General features: G+C 37.8%; 2 protein-coding genes across 3 annotated transcripts; one reads left to right on the top strand and one right to left on the bottom strand.

Moving 5' to 3' along the window:
- The first annotated feature begins 1,115 nt into the window (after positions 1 to 1,115).
- Positions 1,116 to 5,715, top strand: LOC145638876 (E3 ubiquitin-protein ligase CIP8-like). Of its 2 annotated transcripts, none has more exons than XM_081689932.1 (2): positions 1,116 to 2,378; positions 5,286 to 5,715. In XM_081689932.1, the coding sequence occupies exon 1, from the start codon at positions 1,215 to 1,217 to the stop codon at positions 2,340 to 2,342; it is 1,128 nt and encodes a 375-aa protein (XP_081546058.1). In that variant the 5' UTR covers positions 1,116 to 1,214; the 3' UTR covers positions 2,343 to 2,378; positions 5,286 to 5,715. The 2 variants fall into 2 exon arrangements, with proteins under 2 accessions (XP_081546058.1, XP_081546057.1); XM_081689931.1 differs by having other exon boundaries at positions 1,117 to 2,378; positions 5,289 to 5,715.
- A 2,124-nt stretch (positions 5,716 to 7,839) lies between these two features.
- On the bottom strand, positions 7,840 to 17,886 carry LOC145638875 (uncharacterized). The gene is made up of 8 exons (XM_081689930.1): positions 17,607 to 17,886; positions 17,065 to 17,177; positions 16,881 to 16,955; positions 10,263 to 10,298; positions 9,962 to 10,007; positions 9,190 to 9,283; positions 8,229 to 8,286; positions 7,840 to 7,966 (listed from the first exon to the last, which is right to left on the bottom strand). Exons 1-8 carry the CDS (start codon positions 17,677 to 17,679, stop codon positions 7,922 to 7,924), a joined length of 540 nt encoding a protein of 179 aa, XP_081546056.1. The 5' UTR covers positions 17,680 to 17,886; the 3' UTR covers positions 7,840 to 7,921.
- Between the last annotated feature and the right edge of the window lie 451 nt (positions 17,887 to 18,337).

Raw genomic sequence — 18,337 nt, 5'->3', positions numbered from 1 at the left:
TCATATGCCCAATATTTTTAAATTATAAAATAAAGTATTTCCAAAATTATTAAATAAATAAATTGGACCTTTAATAAAACTTTTTAAATCAATAAAACCTCATAAATAATTTATTTGAACTTATTTAAATACTTTGAGAAATACTATTTAAATTAAAAATACGTATAAAAATACGAGGTATTACATCTCTTTTCCCCATTCTCGCTTCCCCTAAACCCAAACCCAACCCCGACACCATCCCTCCGGCCCTCCCCCCTACCCCCCTAATCGAAAACGGCGAAATGACCCCTTCCCCCGTCCCCACCATGAATCGACCCACCCTCCTCTCCCCCACCAAAAAATGTCACCCCAAAACCCTAAACCTAATAGATTTGTTTTCTTCGATCGAAACATTTGGCAACCCGGTTCTGCTGGACTAAGCCCCTTGCTTAGGTCATTTTCGGTAAAGGGAAAGAGGGAGGGGTGGAGGAACGAGAATGGGCAGCCATACCATATGTTGATATGTTCGCTAGCCGTTGGCAGGGGAGGGGGGGTTGTTCGCCGGCTGTTGGCAGGGGTAGCGGTTGAGATTTTTTATTTTATTTTTCTATTTTATAATCATTTAATTGTTAATTTAATTATGTTTAATAAATAATCAAAAACTAGATCTTAATTATTTTTTTTTAAAAAAAGAACCAACAACGTAATAACACGTTTCATATTTTACCTTAATAGCTAATTACGAAGTATCTTTTAATCTAACAGGTTTCATCTCATTTTGAGAAAATACCTTATAAAAGTCGACTTATTTTGAGTGAATAAAAAAGTTGACTTATTTTAAACTAACCACTCAAAGGTTGGCTTATTGTTTGGCAAATTTTTCTTACTCCGTAATTAATTTCAATGAATACTTAGGGTAAAATAAGATGATAAGCAAACAAATCCTAATTCCTAACTAGCAAACCTTTTTTGTTACAATCAAAGTCTCTTTCGGATAACAACAATCAAACACCAGTAACTAGGGTCCACTTATTACCACACCCACTGCGTAACACAAGATAACCTCTCCAGATAATTAAACTTTCTTAAATTTAAAAAAAAAAAATAATAATTAAAAAAAATTTGTGGAGGAAAGTCCAAATCCCTTGTACCAATAACCAATCTCATTTCCACCCTTCACCCACCTTTCCTTGATTCTCTCTCTTTTTCCTTTTCTCTCTCCTCCAACCCCATCAATGGCCGCCGAATCTCCTTCACCGCCGCCGTCGTCCCCTCCACCGGCGGCGATGGCGGCGGCGCAGTACTGGTGCTACCACTGCGAGAAACGAGTCTCCGTCGAAACTCTTCCTGGTCAACCCGATGACGTCATTTGCAACGAGTGTAAGTTCGGCTTTGTCGAGTCTATTCCTACCACATCTTCTACCACCAACGCCGCCGCCATTCTCTCTCCTTCTCCTTCTCCTTCTGACCACATGGACGAAGGTACCCTCGGAAATACGTTTCTTCAGGTTCTCCGCCTCCTTGCTGAGGTGTCGCGTGAAGACCTCGCGCCGCGGCCTCCACCGCCGCCTCCTCAGGCTAGACCTCTTAACCCTGCTGATCCGTCTCCGGCCGATGAATCTGACTTCCTACGCATCGTAATCGACGGCTGGGATGAAGACGAAGAAAGCAACAACCGCAACGTTAATCGCGAAGATGAGGATGACGATGATGATGAGGAGGACGATGATGATGATGATGAGGATGTGCGGAGTGTTGAGATCGAAGGACAGTCTGATGATGATGAAGAGGAGAGAGAAGAAGATATTCGGCGGCGGCGGAGAGATGTGCTCCGTCTTCGACTCCGCGATTTCGCTAATCGTGCTCGAAGTGAAGGGAGAAACAGGATCTTAGATTGGGCGGAAATTCTGATGGGATTAGAGGATAATTCAATTGAATTTCGCTTCGAAATGCCGGAGACTACGGATCGGTATATCGGACATCCGTTGGATTATGTCGATGAGGCCGAGTATGAGGCGTTGTTGCAGAATTTGGCGGATGCGGAGGGGAGGAGAGGGGCGCCACCAGCGGCGAAAGGGGCAGTGGAGTGTTTGAAAGTAGTGGAGATCAAGACGGTGGATGAGAGTTATGTGTGCGCTATTTGCAAAGATGGAGTTAATGTCGGAGAGTTTGTCAAGGAGATGCCTTGTGGACATGGATATCATGGCGATTGCATTGTGCCGTGGCTCGAGGCGAGGAATTCGTGTCCGGTGTGTCGGTTCGAGTTGCCAACGGATGATGCTGAGTATGAGGAGGATAGGAAGAAGAGATTTCCTGCATTTCCTGGTAGTTCATCAGGGTCTGCCGGTGGGAATTCAGTTTGAATTGAATTATATGGAAGAAGAGAAAGAAAGATAGAGGTGAACTTCTTGATAAATTAGCTCTCTCCATTTTGTTTAACCCTTTTGGATTGTAGTATTTCTTCGTGTTGTTTTCTTTCTTTGTTTTTGTAATTGTATGAAACATGTTTTATGCTTTGATTTTAATGTTTGTCAATGTAAATAAGTTCTTTTATCTTTATGATCATAGTATTTTGTTTCTTGTATGGTTTAACTTGTGGAGAATTAGGCTTTGTATTTATCTATAATAATCAATAAAGAAAGTAAAACTTGCTCACTATGTTGTTTGTGAATTGTTATGGGTCCAAATTTGCTCCATTCACATTTAAAGAAGTTTTAAATTTAAGTCTTTGGTTGTTGGTTGTTTAGTTTTGCTTTTAAGCATTGTTCATCACATATTGATGATGGTGATCAATTGCTTTGCTAGTATGTTGTTTGATGTGTGACTGAAATTTGGAAAGCAAGTATTTTGATGTTGAGTTTGGATTCCAATCTCGGAACTTGGTTGCATATATGTTACCTGAAGGACATAACCTGAATTGAAGGCATATAAGTTCATCTGTGCACACATGAACTTATTGTTGGATAGATTGTTATTTGTACTTAATACCTGTTATTGGAACTTACTTGATCGAATATTATTAAGGGTGAAAAAACGTGGCATAGTTCTGTGTTTATAGTTTTAGTTTGGAAAGCTGGAGTTTCTCTAGTTGAGGCTGTTTATGTCACCTCAATCAATCATCAGTGCCAGCTGAGATTTGTGACATAGTTTCTGTTAAGAGCTGTGCTGCCATCTCAGAATTTGAACTTTGAACCTGTTCAAGTACTAATTGATGTGTTGTAGATGATTTTTCAGAGTAAATTTGGGCTATTTTAAACATGTGATGGCTTTGGGAAACAAGGTTGGACTGAGTTGGATAGATTTTCTAGCTGTTTGTCTAGGTGCTTATGTGAGAGAGGTGTTAGACAAGGAAGGGGGAGTAGACTTTATTTAAGGAGAAAATGCTTGCTTTGCATGTTTGAACACGAGGCAGTTATGAGATGGTTAATAATGAGGGTTGTACTGGTGTGTTGATTATGTCCAGAGTCTCCAGACGTTCTATATTTTTTGGGTACTAGCTTTGACTGCTAAGATTTCCTTTTTTTTTTTACCAGGGGTGGGGGGGAGGGATTGCTTTAAGGCAGGCACTGGGATGATTTGTGCAATACTATCCATTAACTAACCTGTATATATCCCACTGAGGTAAGGTCTCAGCAAGTCTAGATGTTCGCTGCCTTTACTCCTAAGCAATCAACACAGGAAAAAAGTGAGCCTAGGTGCCAAAGCCCAAGGTGATTCGGGTTAAGTACTTATTTTGGGGATCTCTCCTTGCTTTGATGAGGCATGAGCCTGCCCTTTATGTCTGGGCTTTAGGACTCCTGTGCCTTGTGCTTCTTGAGCCTTTTCATATTGGTTGAAAACTTTAGTGTCTTTTTTCAACAGAATTGTAAGTTTTTTGGAGTTTGTGGTTACTTTTTTTTTTCCTCGGGGCACACATTCAAAAGCTAAGGGGATATATAAGGGATGAAGGCTCTTGTGCCATCTTTACCTTCTTTATATCTTTTTATTATAAGAGACCATGGCCTTCAGAAAATGATTCATGGAGTCATGTTATTCCTCATACTTGTTTCTTGTTCTCTATGATTTTTCTGTATCCTGTTACTACTTGTTGGATGGAAAAAGGGTCTCAGGCCTCCCTAAGCTCATAAGTGATTAATCATTCATATTTCATATATTTTTGTAGCCCTGGTCCCTGGATTTTTGAGCAAATTATCCAAGGCCGTCATCAGTCTCAGCACATATTTGAGTTGGTTGCTTCTTGTTTCAACTTTTTACTCCTGCTTTATACTGCAGAGTTAAATGTTTCCTACTTGGCCTCACTGTGAACTGTTTGATAAATGGCTAGATTTATAGGTCAACTTTTTGGTTTGAGTTATTTTTTTGCTCCCCTGAATAGATTTGTCATTGATCTGCTGGATTTTATTCCTTGTTATCAATATCTTGGGTCTGCACCTAAAAAATAAAAATGTATTTTGTGAGTTCTGACTTCTGAGGTGTTGATGACTTTCATATGCTTGTCAATGCATTTGTTGCAAATATAATGTCATCAGCTGAAATTTTAGAACTTAAATAATTGGCATTGAATATGAATCCTGTTTTTCACATATTTGCATATGTCAATTGTGAAGGCTTGAATCTTCCTCCTGATCTTTTAAAAATATTTTTATTTTCATTTGGTATATATTTACCTAATATGTGGTTCTATTATATTCATGAAAATGCGTCTCTTTAGCAAGTTGTGTTTACAGTTATTGCTCATGAACTACAGAACTTTATCATTGATACAAAGCTTACTGAGCAGCTATGTAGCATTTCATGCATTGCAGCCTGAAGTGCATATAAATATATTCTTTATGGGATGGGTTTGTTTCATACATTGATTTACTAATTACTTACCGACAAAGGCCACAATTACTGATTATTGTTTTTTTTAAATCTGATTTGTAATCAGAATATCAGATACTGTCTGGGACTTGGTTGTCATTGATTTTGTACAGATTGAAGGCATGCTATTTTTTTTAATTACACCTTTTCTTTTTGTATATTGTTTAATCTCTTTTGCTATACTTTCTTGTTAGGGAGTATATCTTTTTCTTTTCTTTTTCTTTTTTTCTTTTTTTTTTTTTTTTACTACTGTGTCGAAAATAACTGAAGTAGGTGCTGTTTCAAGAATTTTTTTTTCGAAAGTGGTTCTAGCAATAGTTTTTGTAATGGTAAAATTTATTTTTGTGAAGTGGGTAATGCCATAATGTATTCCCTGTGCTCTCTTAATAGTTTTACACTTAATACTGGTTGTAAAGACTGCTGAAATTTGATAATTTATTCAGCAGTTTATTCAAAGATGTATTGAATTGGTGATGTCAATCAGCAACAGTGTATGAGGCGAACATAATAAAGCAAGCACCAATTGAAGCCACCTTTCTATTGTGAGTGTCTTCTCAACAGGTCCAAAGTTTATGACAAGGTATGCCTTCTGGTTGATTGGCAATATAAATAAAGCAGCTGAGGAATCCCATTTGGTCATAATCTTCCCTTGTATAATTGATATTGTAACAGATTTGACATATGGAGTATTTTTTTTTCTTTTTCTTTTCCCCTTCCCCTTCTTCGCACCCCCCCCCCCTCCCTTTCCCCCACCGTGTTTTTCTCAGTTTGGAGCATCAGAATTTTAGTCTTGGATGGTGCCATGTTGAGGTTCTTTTGAGCCCTGTGTATATTTTTAGAATCTGTCAGTTTTTAAAAAAACTTTTGTACTTACATCTGTGGTTTGAAGCTCAACTCATGTCGCATCACTGATGCATAGAAGTTTCGACATAGGAGTTGTCACCCATGTCAGTTGTCGTAGTAGTCGAGGGGCATTACACACACTGTTCAATTGAGCTGTGGCTTATGAGATGAGAAACAAAATTTGTATCACAGTGCATTGGCTATTATGCAATCTGCATCTGCAGCATTTGGGAAATTGGCAGTTTCAGTGTTTTTTGTGACTGATTTCTGACTAGTGTCCCGGCATCAGATCTTGTATTGGAAATTGACATTCTCCAGGAAAGCAGCGCTCATGCTCTTTTAGGAAATATATGCAGAGTTTGTTTGATCCAATGTGTTATGTGTATGGTGGCCCCTTTCACTAAATCTGAGGGAAGACTCACATGGAGTGTGCAGTTTCTTATCTCATTGTTGTGGAACCCTAAAATAACGACGAGTTAACACATGTACGTTCTAACTACTGTCAGAATTATCAGTATACGGATAACATACGGAAGTATTTGCTCAACTTCCCAATAAATCCTCTGTTTTTAGGATTTCTTTTTGTTTTTGATTTTGAACGTTTATGCAACTGTTTTACGGTTTACCACTACCATCTAAATACGATTATTATTCTTCAAAAAAAAAAAAAAAACGGTTATTATTAGTTACATATTACGGAGCATTAATGTGATACTTTTAAATCAATTACTTAGTCAAGTCAAACAAAAATAACTTCCAACTATCATCTTAGTTGAGAACAAATCCATCGTTTGATAGATGCAACATCTTAATTAGGAATAACTTTTATCGACGGAAGGAGTAAATTAATTTAGGGAAATTCCCACTGGTACACCCGTGGTTTTGACTTTTCTTATTGATACACTCCAAAATTTTTGTCTTCCCATCGGTACACTCAAGGTTTAGTTTTTTTCCCAACTGTGACTAACACTGTTAAAAAGTATTTCATTAAGTTAAAATAATTAAGGAAAAGACTATAATACCCCTTTTAAATATCTAATGTCTCGATTTGCGTGTTGAAAATTGTTCGGTTAAAGTTTTGGAAGTCATGTTAGTCTTTAAGGATCTAAACCTCGAAATAAGCAAAAAAATAGTGCAAATGTCTCACGTGCGTATCAAAAATGTCTCGGTTTGCGTGCCATTACTTTTTTGTGATAGTATTTGTTCGGTTAATGTTTTAGGGGTCATTTTGACCCTTTAAGGGTCTAAATAAAACTCGTAATTGTCAAAAAATTAACGAAAATATCTCGTTTTGCGTGTCATGACAAAACAAAAAAGAAATATCATGACGTGCAAAATGAGATATTTTTGTTAATTTTTTGACAATTTCGAGTTCGATTTAGACCCATAAAGGATCAAAATGACTCCTAAAACCTTAACCGAACAATTATTATCACAAAAAAAAGTAATGACACGCAAATTGAGACATTTTTTGACACGCATATGAGACATTTATGTTATTTTTTTGCTAATTTCGAGGTTAATTTGGATCCTTAACGACTAGGACTCCTAAAACTTTAACCGAATAATTTTCGACACGCAAATTGAGACATTAGATGTTTAAAAGGGGTATTATAGTCTTTTCTTTAATTATTTTAACTTAATGAAATACTTTTTAATGGTGTTAGTCACGGTTGGGAAAAAGACCAAACCATGGGTGTACCGATGGGAAGACAAAAATTTTGGAGTGTATCAATGGGAAAAGTCAAAACCACGGGTGTACCAATGAGAATTTCCCATTAATTTATTGAAAATAAATTTTTAAAAAAGTAATTTATTTCATTTATAAATTTAGCCGTGTCAAATTGAAAAAAAAAAAAAAAAAAAAAAAAAAAAAAAAAAAAAAAAAAAAAAAAGCCGCGTCAAAAAATAAAAACATCACACACGTAGCTAAGTGATTTATTAGCAATAAATAATGTGTATTCATTTAATATAAAAAAAAAAAAATTTCATAATGATTATCATTTTGTTGTAGTAATAATAATAATAATAATAAAATTACAAACTGAATGCTACAGTAATAATTTTCTCACATGAATGCGTAGGACGGTTTATATATATATATATATATATATATATATATATATATATATATATATATATATAAGGGAAAAGATTTCTATACATTTTACGTCCAATACCATCCAAAATTGTATACGCAGTCTATCAGTTTAAGATTGAGCTTGTGGAATTGAGACTATGAGAGCATATTCCATCCGACTAGTCCACCGATTAGAACAAACTGCAAAACATGGACGAAATCATGTATCACATAATAAGTGACTCTTATTATCGTTATTGTCATAAGAAAAGAGTGCTTAGATATTTGGTAAACATGCATATTATAAGTATTTTCTGCATTAAGAACATAACTACTGTACTGTAGGTTCAATCAATTTGTTTGTGGATGTGTGTGTCTGCTGTGAGTGTGCGTGTGTGTTTTCCTGCAGTGGTATCCTCTAGATTATATGCAAGATGAAAAGAGCTGAGAAAAGCTAACTGACCTTCATCCAAGGCATCTTTTGTATGAGAATGGATGGCCAACCAAAATATGGCATAATCCTGTTGTATTGAAAATTTGTTTAGCAATATTGAAACTTTATCATAAATAAAGTTATAAAAGAAAGGAGTATTGAAAGTGCATTGCTTTTAGTATGAGGGAGGGGCTTTGAGAAATAGACCCTCGTTAAAGACGACTGTGCAAGATCGATGCACTCTGGAATATTGAAGCTTTTGAAGGTGGCTTTAAAATTAGTCAATCAAAACACACCTCAAGATTGTTAAACATAAAGAAAAGGAATACTTAGAAGCACATTTACAAAAGGTTCATATCAATAAAATGATTCAATTCAACAGGATAAACAATTAGGATTGTATTGATTAGTAATGTAGAACACCTAATTATCTAGTTATATATTCAGTTCAATATACCAAGGTCATTCTGTACCAGTAATTTTACATTCCTTTAATGTCAAAAATAACATAATTATAAATTTTTTAAACAGATCACTCACATAAGAAACCTACCCTTAAGGCCTTAATGATGAATTTGATCAACTATCGATTTAAAATTAACCAGAAAGGTCGAGTCCAATTATCTAGGATAGAGGCTTTTCATTCATGCAGCAATTGAGCAGCCAATGAAAATAATGGGAGAAATTACTAAGAGTACAAAAGGACAAGTATGTCGCTTGTATTAACGAGATTATCTTACTAGAGTGGTTAGGTTCTTCCTTTATTGAATCAACAAACTTATTCTCTAATGATATAACAGAATTAGTTAGCGGATTTAAAAGAGGTAAGGATTGAGGAACAACAAGAAAATTTGTTAAGAGTAAAGTAGAATATGGAGGGAGATAAAAGGTAAATCAGGGGAAAAGTTTCAACCAATGAAAAGACGAAAACAAAGATTCTAGGAACACACAAAAGCTTAATTATGCAATATAAGATTACAAGTACACTTACCCTATCACTCTTCCAGTTATATCATCATCTTCAAGCCATAGTTGGCCATCTGCATAAATCCCCCCATAACGGTCATCTACCGAATTAGCATCCCCTGAAACATCATGCACACATCAGCAGTGTAATTGTGTAAAACTGGGAAGGATAAGCTACACATTGCTATTAGAATTAAGAACATTACATATCATTATAAACACAAGCTACTGCACATTTGGCCAACTTTTGGGTTACACTATTACACTATTACACTCCCTATTCGGCTATTCCTTAGAGCTTAAATAATTTTTTTTTTTTTTAGCAGGCACAAAATTACTAATGAGACCAAGACAGATCATCAAGCAATAATACAGAAAAGGATTAACCATTTTCTTCTCAGCCTGCAGTAAGGTTAGAATCACAGTTCTTATATCTCTTTTAGTAGTCATCTAGTCCACATGCCATCCCATGTACATAGCCAATCGTAACACTGCCTTTATTACTAGTTTTCCGGCTATTGCAAATCCCAAATATCGTCTTGTTAATGTCCAATTAACTGCCCCTAAATGATCCCTTGACGTGACTCCAAAACAAATGGCGTTGTTGAGGTTTAATTTAAAACTAGTTGGTCCAGTACTCGAATGCACCCTTGTGCTTCATGACATTTTCTTTTGTTACTCCCAAGCCTTCATATATTGCACTGACATACAGGAAGCCCTATGTACTAGAGTCTGTTTTTATATCTCAAATAATCCTACATAAGCATTAACAGTAATAATACGTATTTAACATTTACCTTTTGTTAACAGAATGAATTTGTTGGAAGCTTTCTGCCTTTGGACCTGCACAAAGAGCACAATAAATCAGAAAAGTTGAGCAACATTATATTAATTAGATGAAAATTATACCAAGGCATGGATAGTGTAGGATTTTCATAAAACTTTCAAGGAAGATTTGACAGAGGTTAGCACAGTCAATAAGAGTTGGAAATTCCCAACTAAACCTTTCAAGAAAGCTACTTAAAGTTGCGATTAATAAGACACTTATCCCTAAAATAATAAGCTAGACACTTAGAAAGATATCATGATGTTTCTTACCTTTATTACACGATGAACTATAGGGATTTCCTTACCCTGAAATAACAAATGCAAATAAAGAGAAGTTAAGTAGAGATTTCGATTGAAAGAGATTGAGTAAATGGGATCAAACCATAAGTAGCAAAAAAAACTTTATGTTGGAAATAGTAATGCAATCGGATGACTCGCGCCCGATCGGGCGAAGGTGGTCAAGGAAAATAGGGAACTCTCGCGCCCGATCGGGCGGGCTTCGCCCGACCGGGCGACGAACAAGAGTTCTTCTACGAGATCTCTCGCGCCCGATCGGGCGGGCTTCGCCCGACCGGGCGGCGGACTCAAGTTTTTGACGAGCCCGATCGGGCGGCTTCGCCCGATGGCTCGCCCGGAATGGGGATTTCAGATCGCCCGACCGGGCGGGGTCGCGCCCGACCGGGCGCGACACTACGTCTGGAAAACCTGATCTCGCGCCCGATCGGGCGGCAGCTCGCCCGATCGGGCCCGCCTTTTTTCCTAGGTCGGTTTGATTACGTGTTTCCTTTTCTAGGACTCATATAAATACTAGTCTTACCTTTTCGTGACATTATTCAATTCTTCTAGCCGAAAACACAAACCTACCTTTTGAGATCTGAACAGTTCTTGAGCAATTCCACTCTTCGAGTTCGGGTGCACGGATTACGCAGAGAGTTGCGTTAAACTTGGGGGGCGTGCGTCACTAGGAAACTTGTACCGGTGGTGGCGTATTTCACTTCTAAGGCAGTGGATTATTGTTCCACAGCGCGACTGTGAGTTTGGGATCTTCAATCTAGGAAAGTTCTAATCTTTTATTGTTTGTTATTGATTTCAACAGTTATTTTTCCATCAATTTAGAAGCGAAATAGAATTTGATTTATTCTGTTGATATCATGACTAGCAATTCTCAAACTCGTCTATACCTAGATCTGTCTAAGGTTGAGTCTCTTGATGGAATTAATTATAAGAGATGGTCACAAAGGATGTTGATTGCTTTTGAACAAGTAGAGATTGATTATGTTTTGTTTAGGGATGCTCCAAAACCCATTGAGCAAACCAATACCATGATTGAAATTCCTAGTACTCCTGTTCCTGGGAATAAAGAATCTAGTTCTAGTCAAAGGATCACTACTATTATTGCTAATGAATCTGAAATCAAGAAATTTGATCGTGATAATAAATTCGTTAGAGGTCATCTGTTGAACAGCATGAAAAACAACATATTTGATTTGTATGTCAATATAAAATCTGCTAAAGAGATGTGGGAGTCTTTAGAGAAGAAATATGGTGCTGATGATGCTGGGAAAAAGAAGTATGTGACTGGAAATTGGTTGAATTTCAAATTGGTTGATACAAAGCCTATTATGGACCAAGTCCATGTCTATGAAAATTATGTTGCTGAAATTCTTGCTCAGGGTATGAAGATGTGTGAAATCCTTCAGGCTAATGTCTTGATTGAAAAATTGCTTGATTCCTGGTCTGATTATAGAAATCACCTCAAGCATAAAAAGAGGGATCTAACCCTAAAAGAACTTGTGAGCCACATGAAGATTGAGGAAGCCAACAGGCTTAAGGATGTTTCCTCTAAGCCTAAGAATGTGTTAGCAATCAAGGCTAACCTTGTTGAATCTGGTGCTGACTCTGACAAGAAAACAAGTGATAATCGTGCCAAGAAGGGGAGCTCTGAGAAGAAGGGAAATCTCCAAGCTAAGGGCAAGATTGGGAAGAAAGTCACTGGTAAGTGTTGGTCATGTGGTGAAGTGGGGCACTTTGCTTCACAATGCAAAAACAAGAAGAAGAAAAATCTGAAATCGAATGGAGGAATCAAGGGTCATGCTCATCTGGTTGAGAATGAGGATGAAGATGTCATTGCTGCAGTTGTCTCTGAAGTCAATAACAAGACACTGGTGCATCTAAACACTTCTGTGCTAACAAGGACCTGTTTGTCAGTATGGAAGATGCAAAGGAAGGTGAACAAGTCTACATGGGAAATTCAAGCAGCTCTGAGGTACTTGGAAAGGGCAAAGTGGTTCTGAAGCTGACTTCAGGGAAGACCTTGGCTCTTCACAATGTGATGTACGTTCCTTCTCTTCGTAGAAATTTAATTTCTGATGCTTTGTTGAACAAAGTAGGAGTTAAGTTAGTTTTTGATGCTAATAAACTTGTGTTAACCCGTAATGGGGAGTATGTTGGAAAGGGTTACCTTAGTGGGGGCCTATTTGTTCTTGAGATTGTAATTGTTCCTTCAATGAATAAGATTTCTACTTCTGCTTATATTGTTGAGTCCTTTGAATTATGGCATAGTAGATTGGGTCATGTTGGTGCAACAAAATTGAAACAAATGAAAAGTTTAAATTTGCTCCCAAATATGTCATTAGATGGATTTGAAAAATGTGAAGTGTGTGCGGAGTCTAAATTCGTGAAGAAACCCTATAAGTCTGTCACGAAGAGAGAGACCACACCACTTGAGCTAATTCATTCAGATTTAGCAGACTTTAAGAACTTGGAAAGTAGAGGCGGGAAACGCTACTATATCACCTTCGTTGATGATTGTTCTAGATATAGCAGGGTGTATGTTTTGAGGACGAAGGATGAAGCTAAGTCCAAGTTTCTTGTGTATAAGGCAGAGGTAGAAAATCAGTTGGAGCGGAAAATAAAGAGAGTTCGCTCAGATAGGGGTGGAGAGTATGACTCCGATTTCCTCAAGGACTTATGTGAAAGTGAGGGCATCATTCACGAAGTTTCGGCCCCGTATACTCCGCAGCAAAATGGTGTGGCAGAGAGGAAAAATAGGACCTTGAAGGAAATAATGAATGCAATGCTCCTAAGTTCCGGGTTGCCGGACAATTTGTGGGGTGAAGCGGTTCTATCAGCTAATTATGTACAGAACAGAGTAACTCACAAGAAGTTAGACAAGACTCTATATGAAATATGGAAGGGTTATACTCCAAACTTGAATTACATGAAAGTGTGGGGGTATCTAGCTAAGGTGGGCTATCCATCGTTCAAGCGCTCAACTATAGGTTCTAGGACCTATGATACAGTATTCATCGGCTACGCTGAGAATAGTGCCGCATACAGGTTTATGAGTTTGGAAGATCGCTCTATATCTGAATCTCGTGATGCAGAGTTCTTTGAACAGGTATTTCCTTTGAAGAAAAATTTAGTTACTAACGATGTTTCTTCAGTTCCTTCATCTGCAGAGCCAGAAGATACTTCCCCTAGGATTGAAAGTGAGATTCAACCTAGGAGAAGTAAAAGGCAAAGAGTGGAGACAAGCTTTGGACCTGATTTCCTAACAGTCTTTATAGCAGAGTGCGGAAATCTAGGTGAGTTCGAAGATGATCTAGATGAGATCATGCTGTGTCTACAGGTTGTGGATGAAGATCCGAAATCGTTTGAAGAAGCTATGAGTTCAGTGGATGCAACCTTCTGGAAGAAAGCTGTAAACAGTGAGCTTGACTCAATCATGTCAAATGGAACCTGGGAGCTTGTGGACCTGCCAAAAGGGAGCAGAGCTATTGGGTGCAAGTGGATTTTCAAGAGAAAAATGAGAACCGATGGCACCGTGGAAAGGTTCAAAGCTAGATTGGTGATAAGAGGATTCACTCAAAAATTTGGCCTTGATTATTTTTATACTTATTCTCCGGTGACTAAAATTGCCACCATTTGTGTTTTGTTTGCTTTAGCTTCATCTTACAACTTGATTGTGCATCAGATGGATGTTAAGACAGCTTTTCTGAATGGCGATTTGGAGGAGGAGATCTACATGGAGCAACCTCCGGGTTTTGTAGTTCCTGGGATGGAGAATAAGGTGTGCAGACTAAAGAAATCCTTATATGGCTTAAAACAAGCTCCGAAACAATGGTATGAAAAATTTCATAAAACTATTCGTAGTTTTGGTTTTGTTGTCAATGGTAGTGATGCATGTGTGTACTCTAAGATGTTTGGTGCGCAATGTGTGATATTATGCCTGTATGTTGACGACATGCTCCTATTTGGCACTAACATGTATGTCATAAATGAAACTAAGAAATATTTAAATTCAAGGTTCGAGATGAAGGATTTGGGAGAGGTGGATGTGATCCTTGGTGTTAAAGTTACTAAAACCAAGAAAGGGTATTTTCTGTCTCAGTCTCGTTATGTGGAGAAAATTCTGAAGAACTTTAATTGTTTTGATTTGCCTCCATTGAGAACTCCTTTTGATCCTTCTGGAGCTTTGGTGAAAAATGTGGGGGACGGTGTGTCTCAAACTGAATATGCTAAGGTGCTTGGAAGTCTGATGTTTTTGATGAATTGCACTCGCCCTGATATTGCTTTTGTTGTTAGTAGACTTAGTCGCTATACTCATTGTCCTAGTGAGCAACATTGGTTTGCTTTGAGGCGTGTGCTCAGATATCTATGTGGAACCATGTCTTGGGGATTGAATTTTGTTGGTCGTCCTTTGGTTCTCGAAGGGTATTGTGATGCAAATTGGGTAACGGGTAGTGATGAAACAAGCTCTACGGGTGGCTATGTGTTTACCCTTAGTGGGGGTGCAGTTTCATGGAAGTCTGGTAAGCAGACGTGTATAGCTAGATCAACTATGGAAGCTGAGTTCATTGCATTGGATCTTGCTACACAAGAGGCAGATTGGTTGAGAAATTTGCTGATTGATATTCCTTTGTGGGGGAAGCCGTCACCACCTGTATCTATGCATTGTGATTCACAAGCTGCTATATGTGTTGCTAAAAATAGCGTTTACAACGGTAAGAAAAGGCACATAAGAGTCAGACACGAGTCTGTGAGGCAGTTTATTGTGAATGGGGTTATTTCGTTGGACTATGTTCGAACAGAGAAAAACCTCCTTTTACTAAGGGTTTGAGTCGTAGACTAGTGGTGGAGTCATCAGCTGGTATGGGTTTAGGACCTTTGTTGTAATGACTTGAAGTGGTAGCTATTCTAGCTATGTGACATGATACATTGGTTATAATAAATCAAGAACCTGTTTTGGTTATTTTGTTTCATTGCAATGAATCATGTGGATTTGTTATATGTGTATCATGTGTTTGAATCTATTACTCTATAAGAGTGGTAAGTTGATTCTGTTAGGATGAGTTTATCTCTTAATGTCATTAGTCCAGTTGTTTTCTGAGCAGGGATAGGTGGAGGTTCTTAAAGAGTTAAGACCTTTGTCCCAGTGGCTCCTAAAACAGGATAGATAATGACACCGAAAGTTGAAGGGTTGAACTTATGTTCTTAATATTCTAGTTCCATTGCATGGATTTCTTAGGTTTGCAAGGTGCTTAAACATGTTTAAGCCTGCAGGGAAAGACCTTTGAATTTGTTGGGAACGTGTGTGAGTAACACATAGGATGAACACCTACGTGAGTACGAGAGGTGGCCTCTCTCAAGGGAAGACTGAAGTATTGTTTTCCTGAAGTACTCATGAGAGCCCAAGTGTTGGCCAAGATTGGCGGAGTTGCTTAAGCTCTAAAGTCAAGGTATGTGCATTCAAGGTCCCTTCCTCGCTCCTAGGAGTTCAAATATTAGGATACTCACTAGGGAAGTGTTGAAAACCTTGTGCACTAATGTGTTAGTTCAAACCTTTGGATACTAGCATTTAAGTACTAAGACTTTCATTTACTGTTCAGGTTTCATGTTGAAGATCCGCTCGCATTAGTGGGGGATTGTTGGAAATAGTAATGCAATCGGATGACTCGCGCCCGATCGGGCGGCTCTCGCCCGATCAGGCGAAGGTGGTCAAGGAAAATAGGGAACTCTCGCGCCCGATCGGGCAGGCTTCGCCCGACCGGGCGACGAACAAGAGTTCTTCTACGAGATCTCTCTCGCCCGACCGGGCGGCGAACTTAAGTTTTTGACGAGCCCGATCGGGCGGCTTCGCCCGATGGCTCGCCCGGAATGGGGATTTCAGATCGCCCGACCGGGCGGGGTCGCGCCCGACCGGGCGCGACACTACGTCTGGAAAACCTGATCTCGCGCCCGATCGGGCGGCAGCTCGCCCGATCGGGCCCGCCTTTTTTCCTAGGTCGGTTTGATTACGTGTTTCCTTTTCTAGGACTCATATAAATACTAGTCTTACCTTTTCGTGACATTATTCAATTCTTCTAGCCGAAAACACAAACCTACCTTTTGAGATCTGAACAGTTCTTGAGCAATTCCACTCTTCGAGTTCGGGTGCACGGATTACGCAGAGAGTTGCGTTAAACTTGGGGGGCGTGCGTCACTAGGAAACTTGTACCGGTGGTGGCGTATTTCACTTCTAAGGCAGTGGATTATTGTTCCACAGCGCGACTGTGAGTTTGGGATCTTCAATCTAGGAAAGTTCTAATCTTTTATTGTTTGTTATTGATTTCAACAGTTATTTTTCCATCACTTTAAACCGGCATGTCATTGACAATAACCTCTATACCAATATGGCAATATGTCACCGATTTGCTAACTTTTATACCAATGTGGTTAATTGGTTGGCTAACTTTTATAACTAGTATATTGTATTATTATTGAAAAAAAAAAAAAGTATATTTGTAGTACTCCCTCCATCCCAAAACTTCGACGTCAAGAAAAGTTAAGATATATCAACATCAAGAAAAGTCCAATAAATTAAAAAAAAAAAAGGGAAGAACAGACCTCAATTTTGAACAATAAAATTTCTCCCGTTTGAATAGGACGGCTTTTTATGGTACTAAGGAACAATAAATCACCCTACATAATAATATAATACGAGTACTTTTAATATCAAAATAAAAATGAAATTATTAATCGAAACTTGTATTAATTATTAAAATAAAAATAATTGAAAAAGAAGGCGGACCTTTCGAATTCCAGGTTCCATGCTTCCGCTAAGAACAACACTAACAGGGTATTTAGTTCCGGTAACCAGAATTAACAACTGCCATGTCATCAACACCGATGTAACAAGTAAACCTGTCAATACCATCAATTTTCTTTAGGAAATACTTCCCTATCTTATGCTAAGACAATGCATTTGACTAAAAAATACTGAAATAGGATAAGTAAAATGAGACAGATTGAATAGCAAATAAAACAGTAACCTAAATGATAGAGTATAAAACATATTCCTGGGTCTCAACCATTAGTTTAAGCTTTTGGTTGAGATGGTCCTTTAACATGGTATCGGAGCCAGCGTGACATATAGGTCACGGGTTCGAATCTCATCCACCCCCCACTTTCAAGTGGAAACAAATAAACATTATAATGAGCATGTATTGAATTGACAATTAATAGTACGTGTATTTACGTCTTTAAGCAACAAATAAACGATATAATGAACATGTATTGAATTGACAATTAGCGGGTATAACCAAGAAATCAAATACGGATTGAAAAAATCACCTAATTCTATAAATTTCGTTGCCGCACCTCTCGACGGAATTGAGCGGTGTGATCGTTTAACGTAATCCAACATCTTTCTTTTATTTTTCTTGGAACAAGAATGATGGAGGGACGAAAGTAATCGGGTTGCAGAATCAATAATAAATAGTACAAGGAAGGCGCCTAATTTTAAATGACGGATGTGCTGCTTTCGTGTTGGTTGATGTTGTGTCTATTTCCTACATGGCGGCTCTTTATTGGTATGCTGAGGACTTTTGACGGTGTTAGACTTTCATGCTCTTAGGAAATAAACTGGACTTACCAAATATCATATCATGTAGTGATGTACTCCATATCTTTTATTTGTTTTCAATTTTATGCTTTTCTAATTAGATGATATTTCTAACTTAGAAACTAGATAAATTTTAAATATTATATTATAATTTATTTAGGATTATTTAGGGTTGGGGAGCAAGTAAAATATCCAAATGGGTTTCCAAATTAGCTTAAAGGGTTTAGCAGTTCGGGGTTATTTCATACGAGCAATTGATTTATTCATCCGATCCATTTGCTTCAACTTCCTTTTGAGTTTTGACCTCTTGAATCTCTTGAAAAAAAAAGAAAAGAATATTTCCAAATAGACATAAAAAAAAATTCGAAAGTCTAAGGAAGTTTAGCTATTAATCATGTTTAGGGGGTTTATTAATGAACTATTTATTTTATTGACATCTAGCTATTGACTATTGAGTAAG

This window comes from Chenopodium album, chromosome 7 (genome assembly GCF_948465745.1).
Source record: "Chenopodium album chromosome 7, dcCheAlbu1.1, whole genome shotgun sequence".
NCBI classification, from domain to species: domain Eukaryota; kingdom Viridiplantae; phylum Streptophyta; class Magnoliopsida; order Caryophyllales; family Amaranthaceae; genus Chenopodium; species Chenopodium album.
The sequence above is the reverse complement of the archived record's forward strand: the minus strand, read 5'-3'. Positions and strand labels throughout refer to the sequence as shown.

What these genes read in the sequence shown, in the direction of transcription:
- LOC145638876 (XM_081689932.1), top strand. Translation starts at nt 1,215, where the DNA reads ATGGCCGCCGAATCTCCTTCACCGCCGCCGTCGTCCCCTCCACCGGCG.
- LOC145638875 (XM_081689930.1), bottom strand. Translation starts at nt 17,679, where the DNA reads ATGTTGGATTACGTTAAACGATCACACCGCTCAATTCCGTCGAGAGGT. An exon ending in AACGAAATTTATAGAATTAG is followed by an intron (nt 17,178 to 17,606) that starts GTGATTTTTTCA and finishes TGGTATTGACAG; the next exon opens with GTTTACTTGTTACATCGGTG. An exon ending in AAAAGATGCCTTGGATGAAG is followed by an intron (nt 7,967 to 8,228) that starts GTCAGTTAGCTT and finishes CATGTTTTGCAG; the next exon opens with TTTGTTCTAATCGGTGGACT.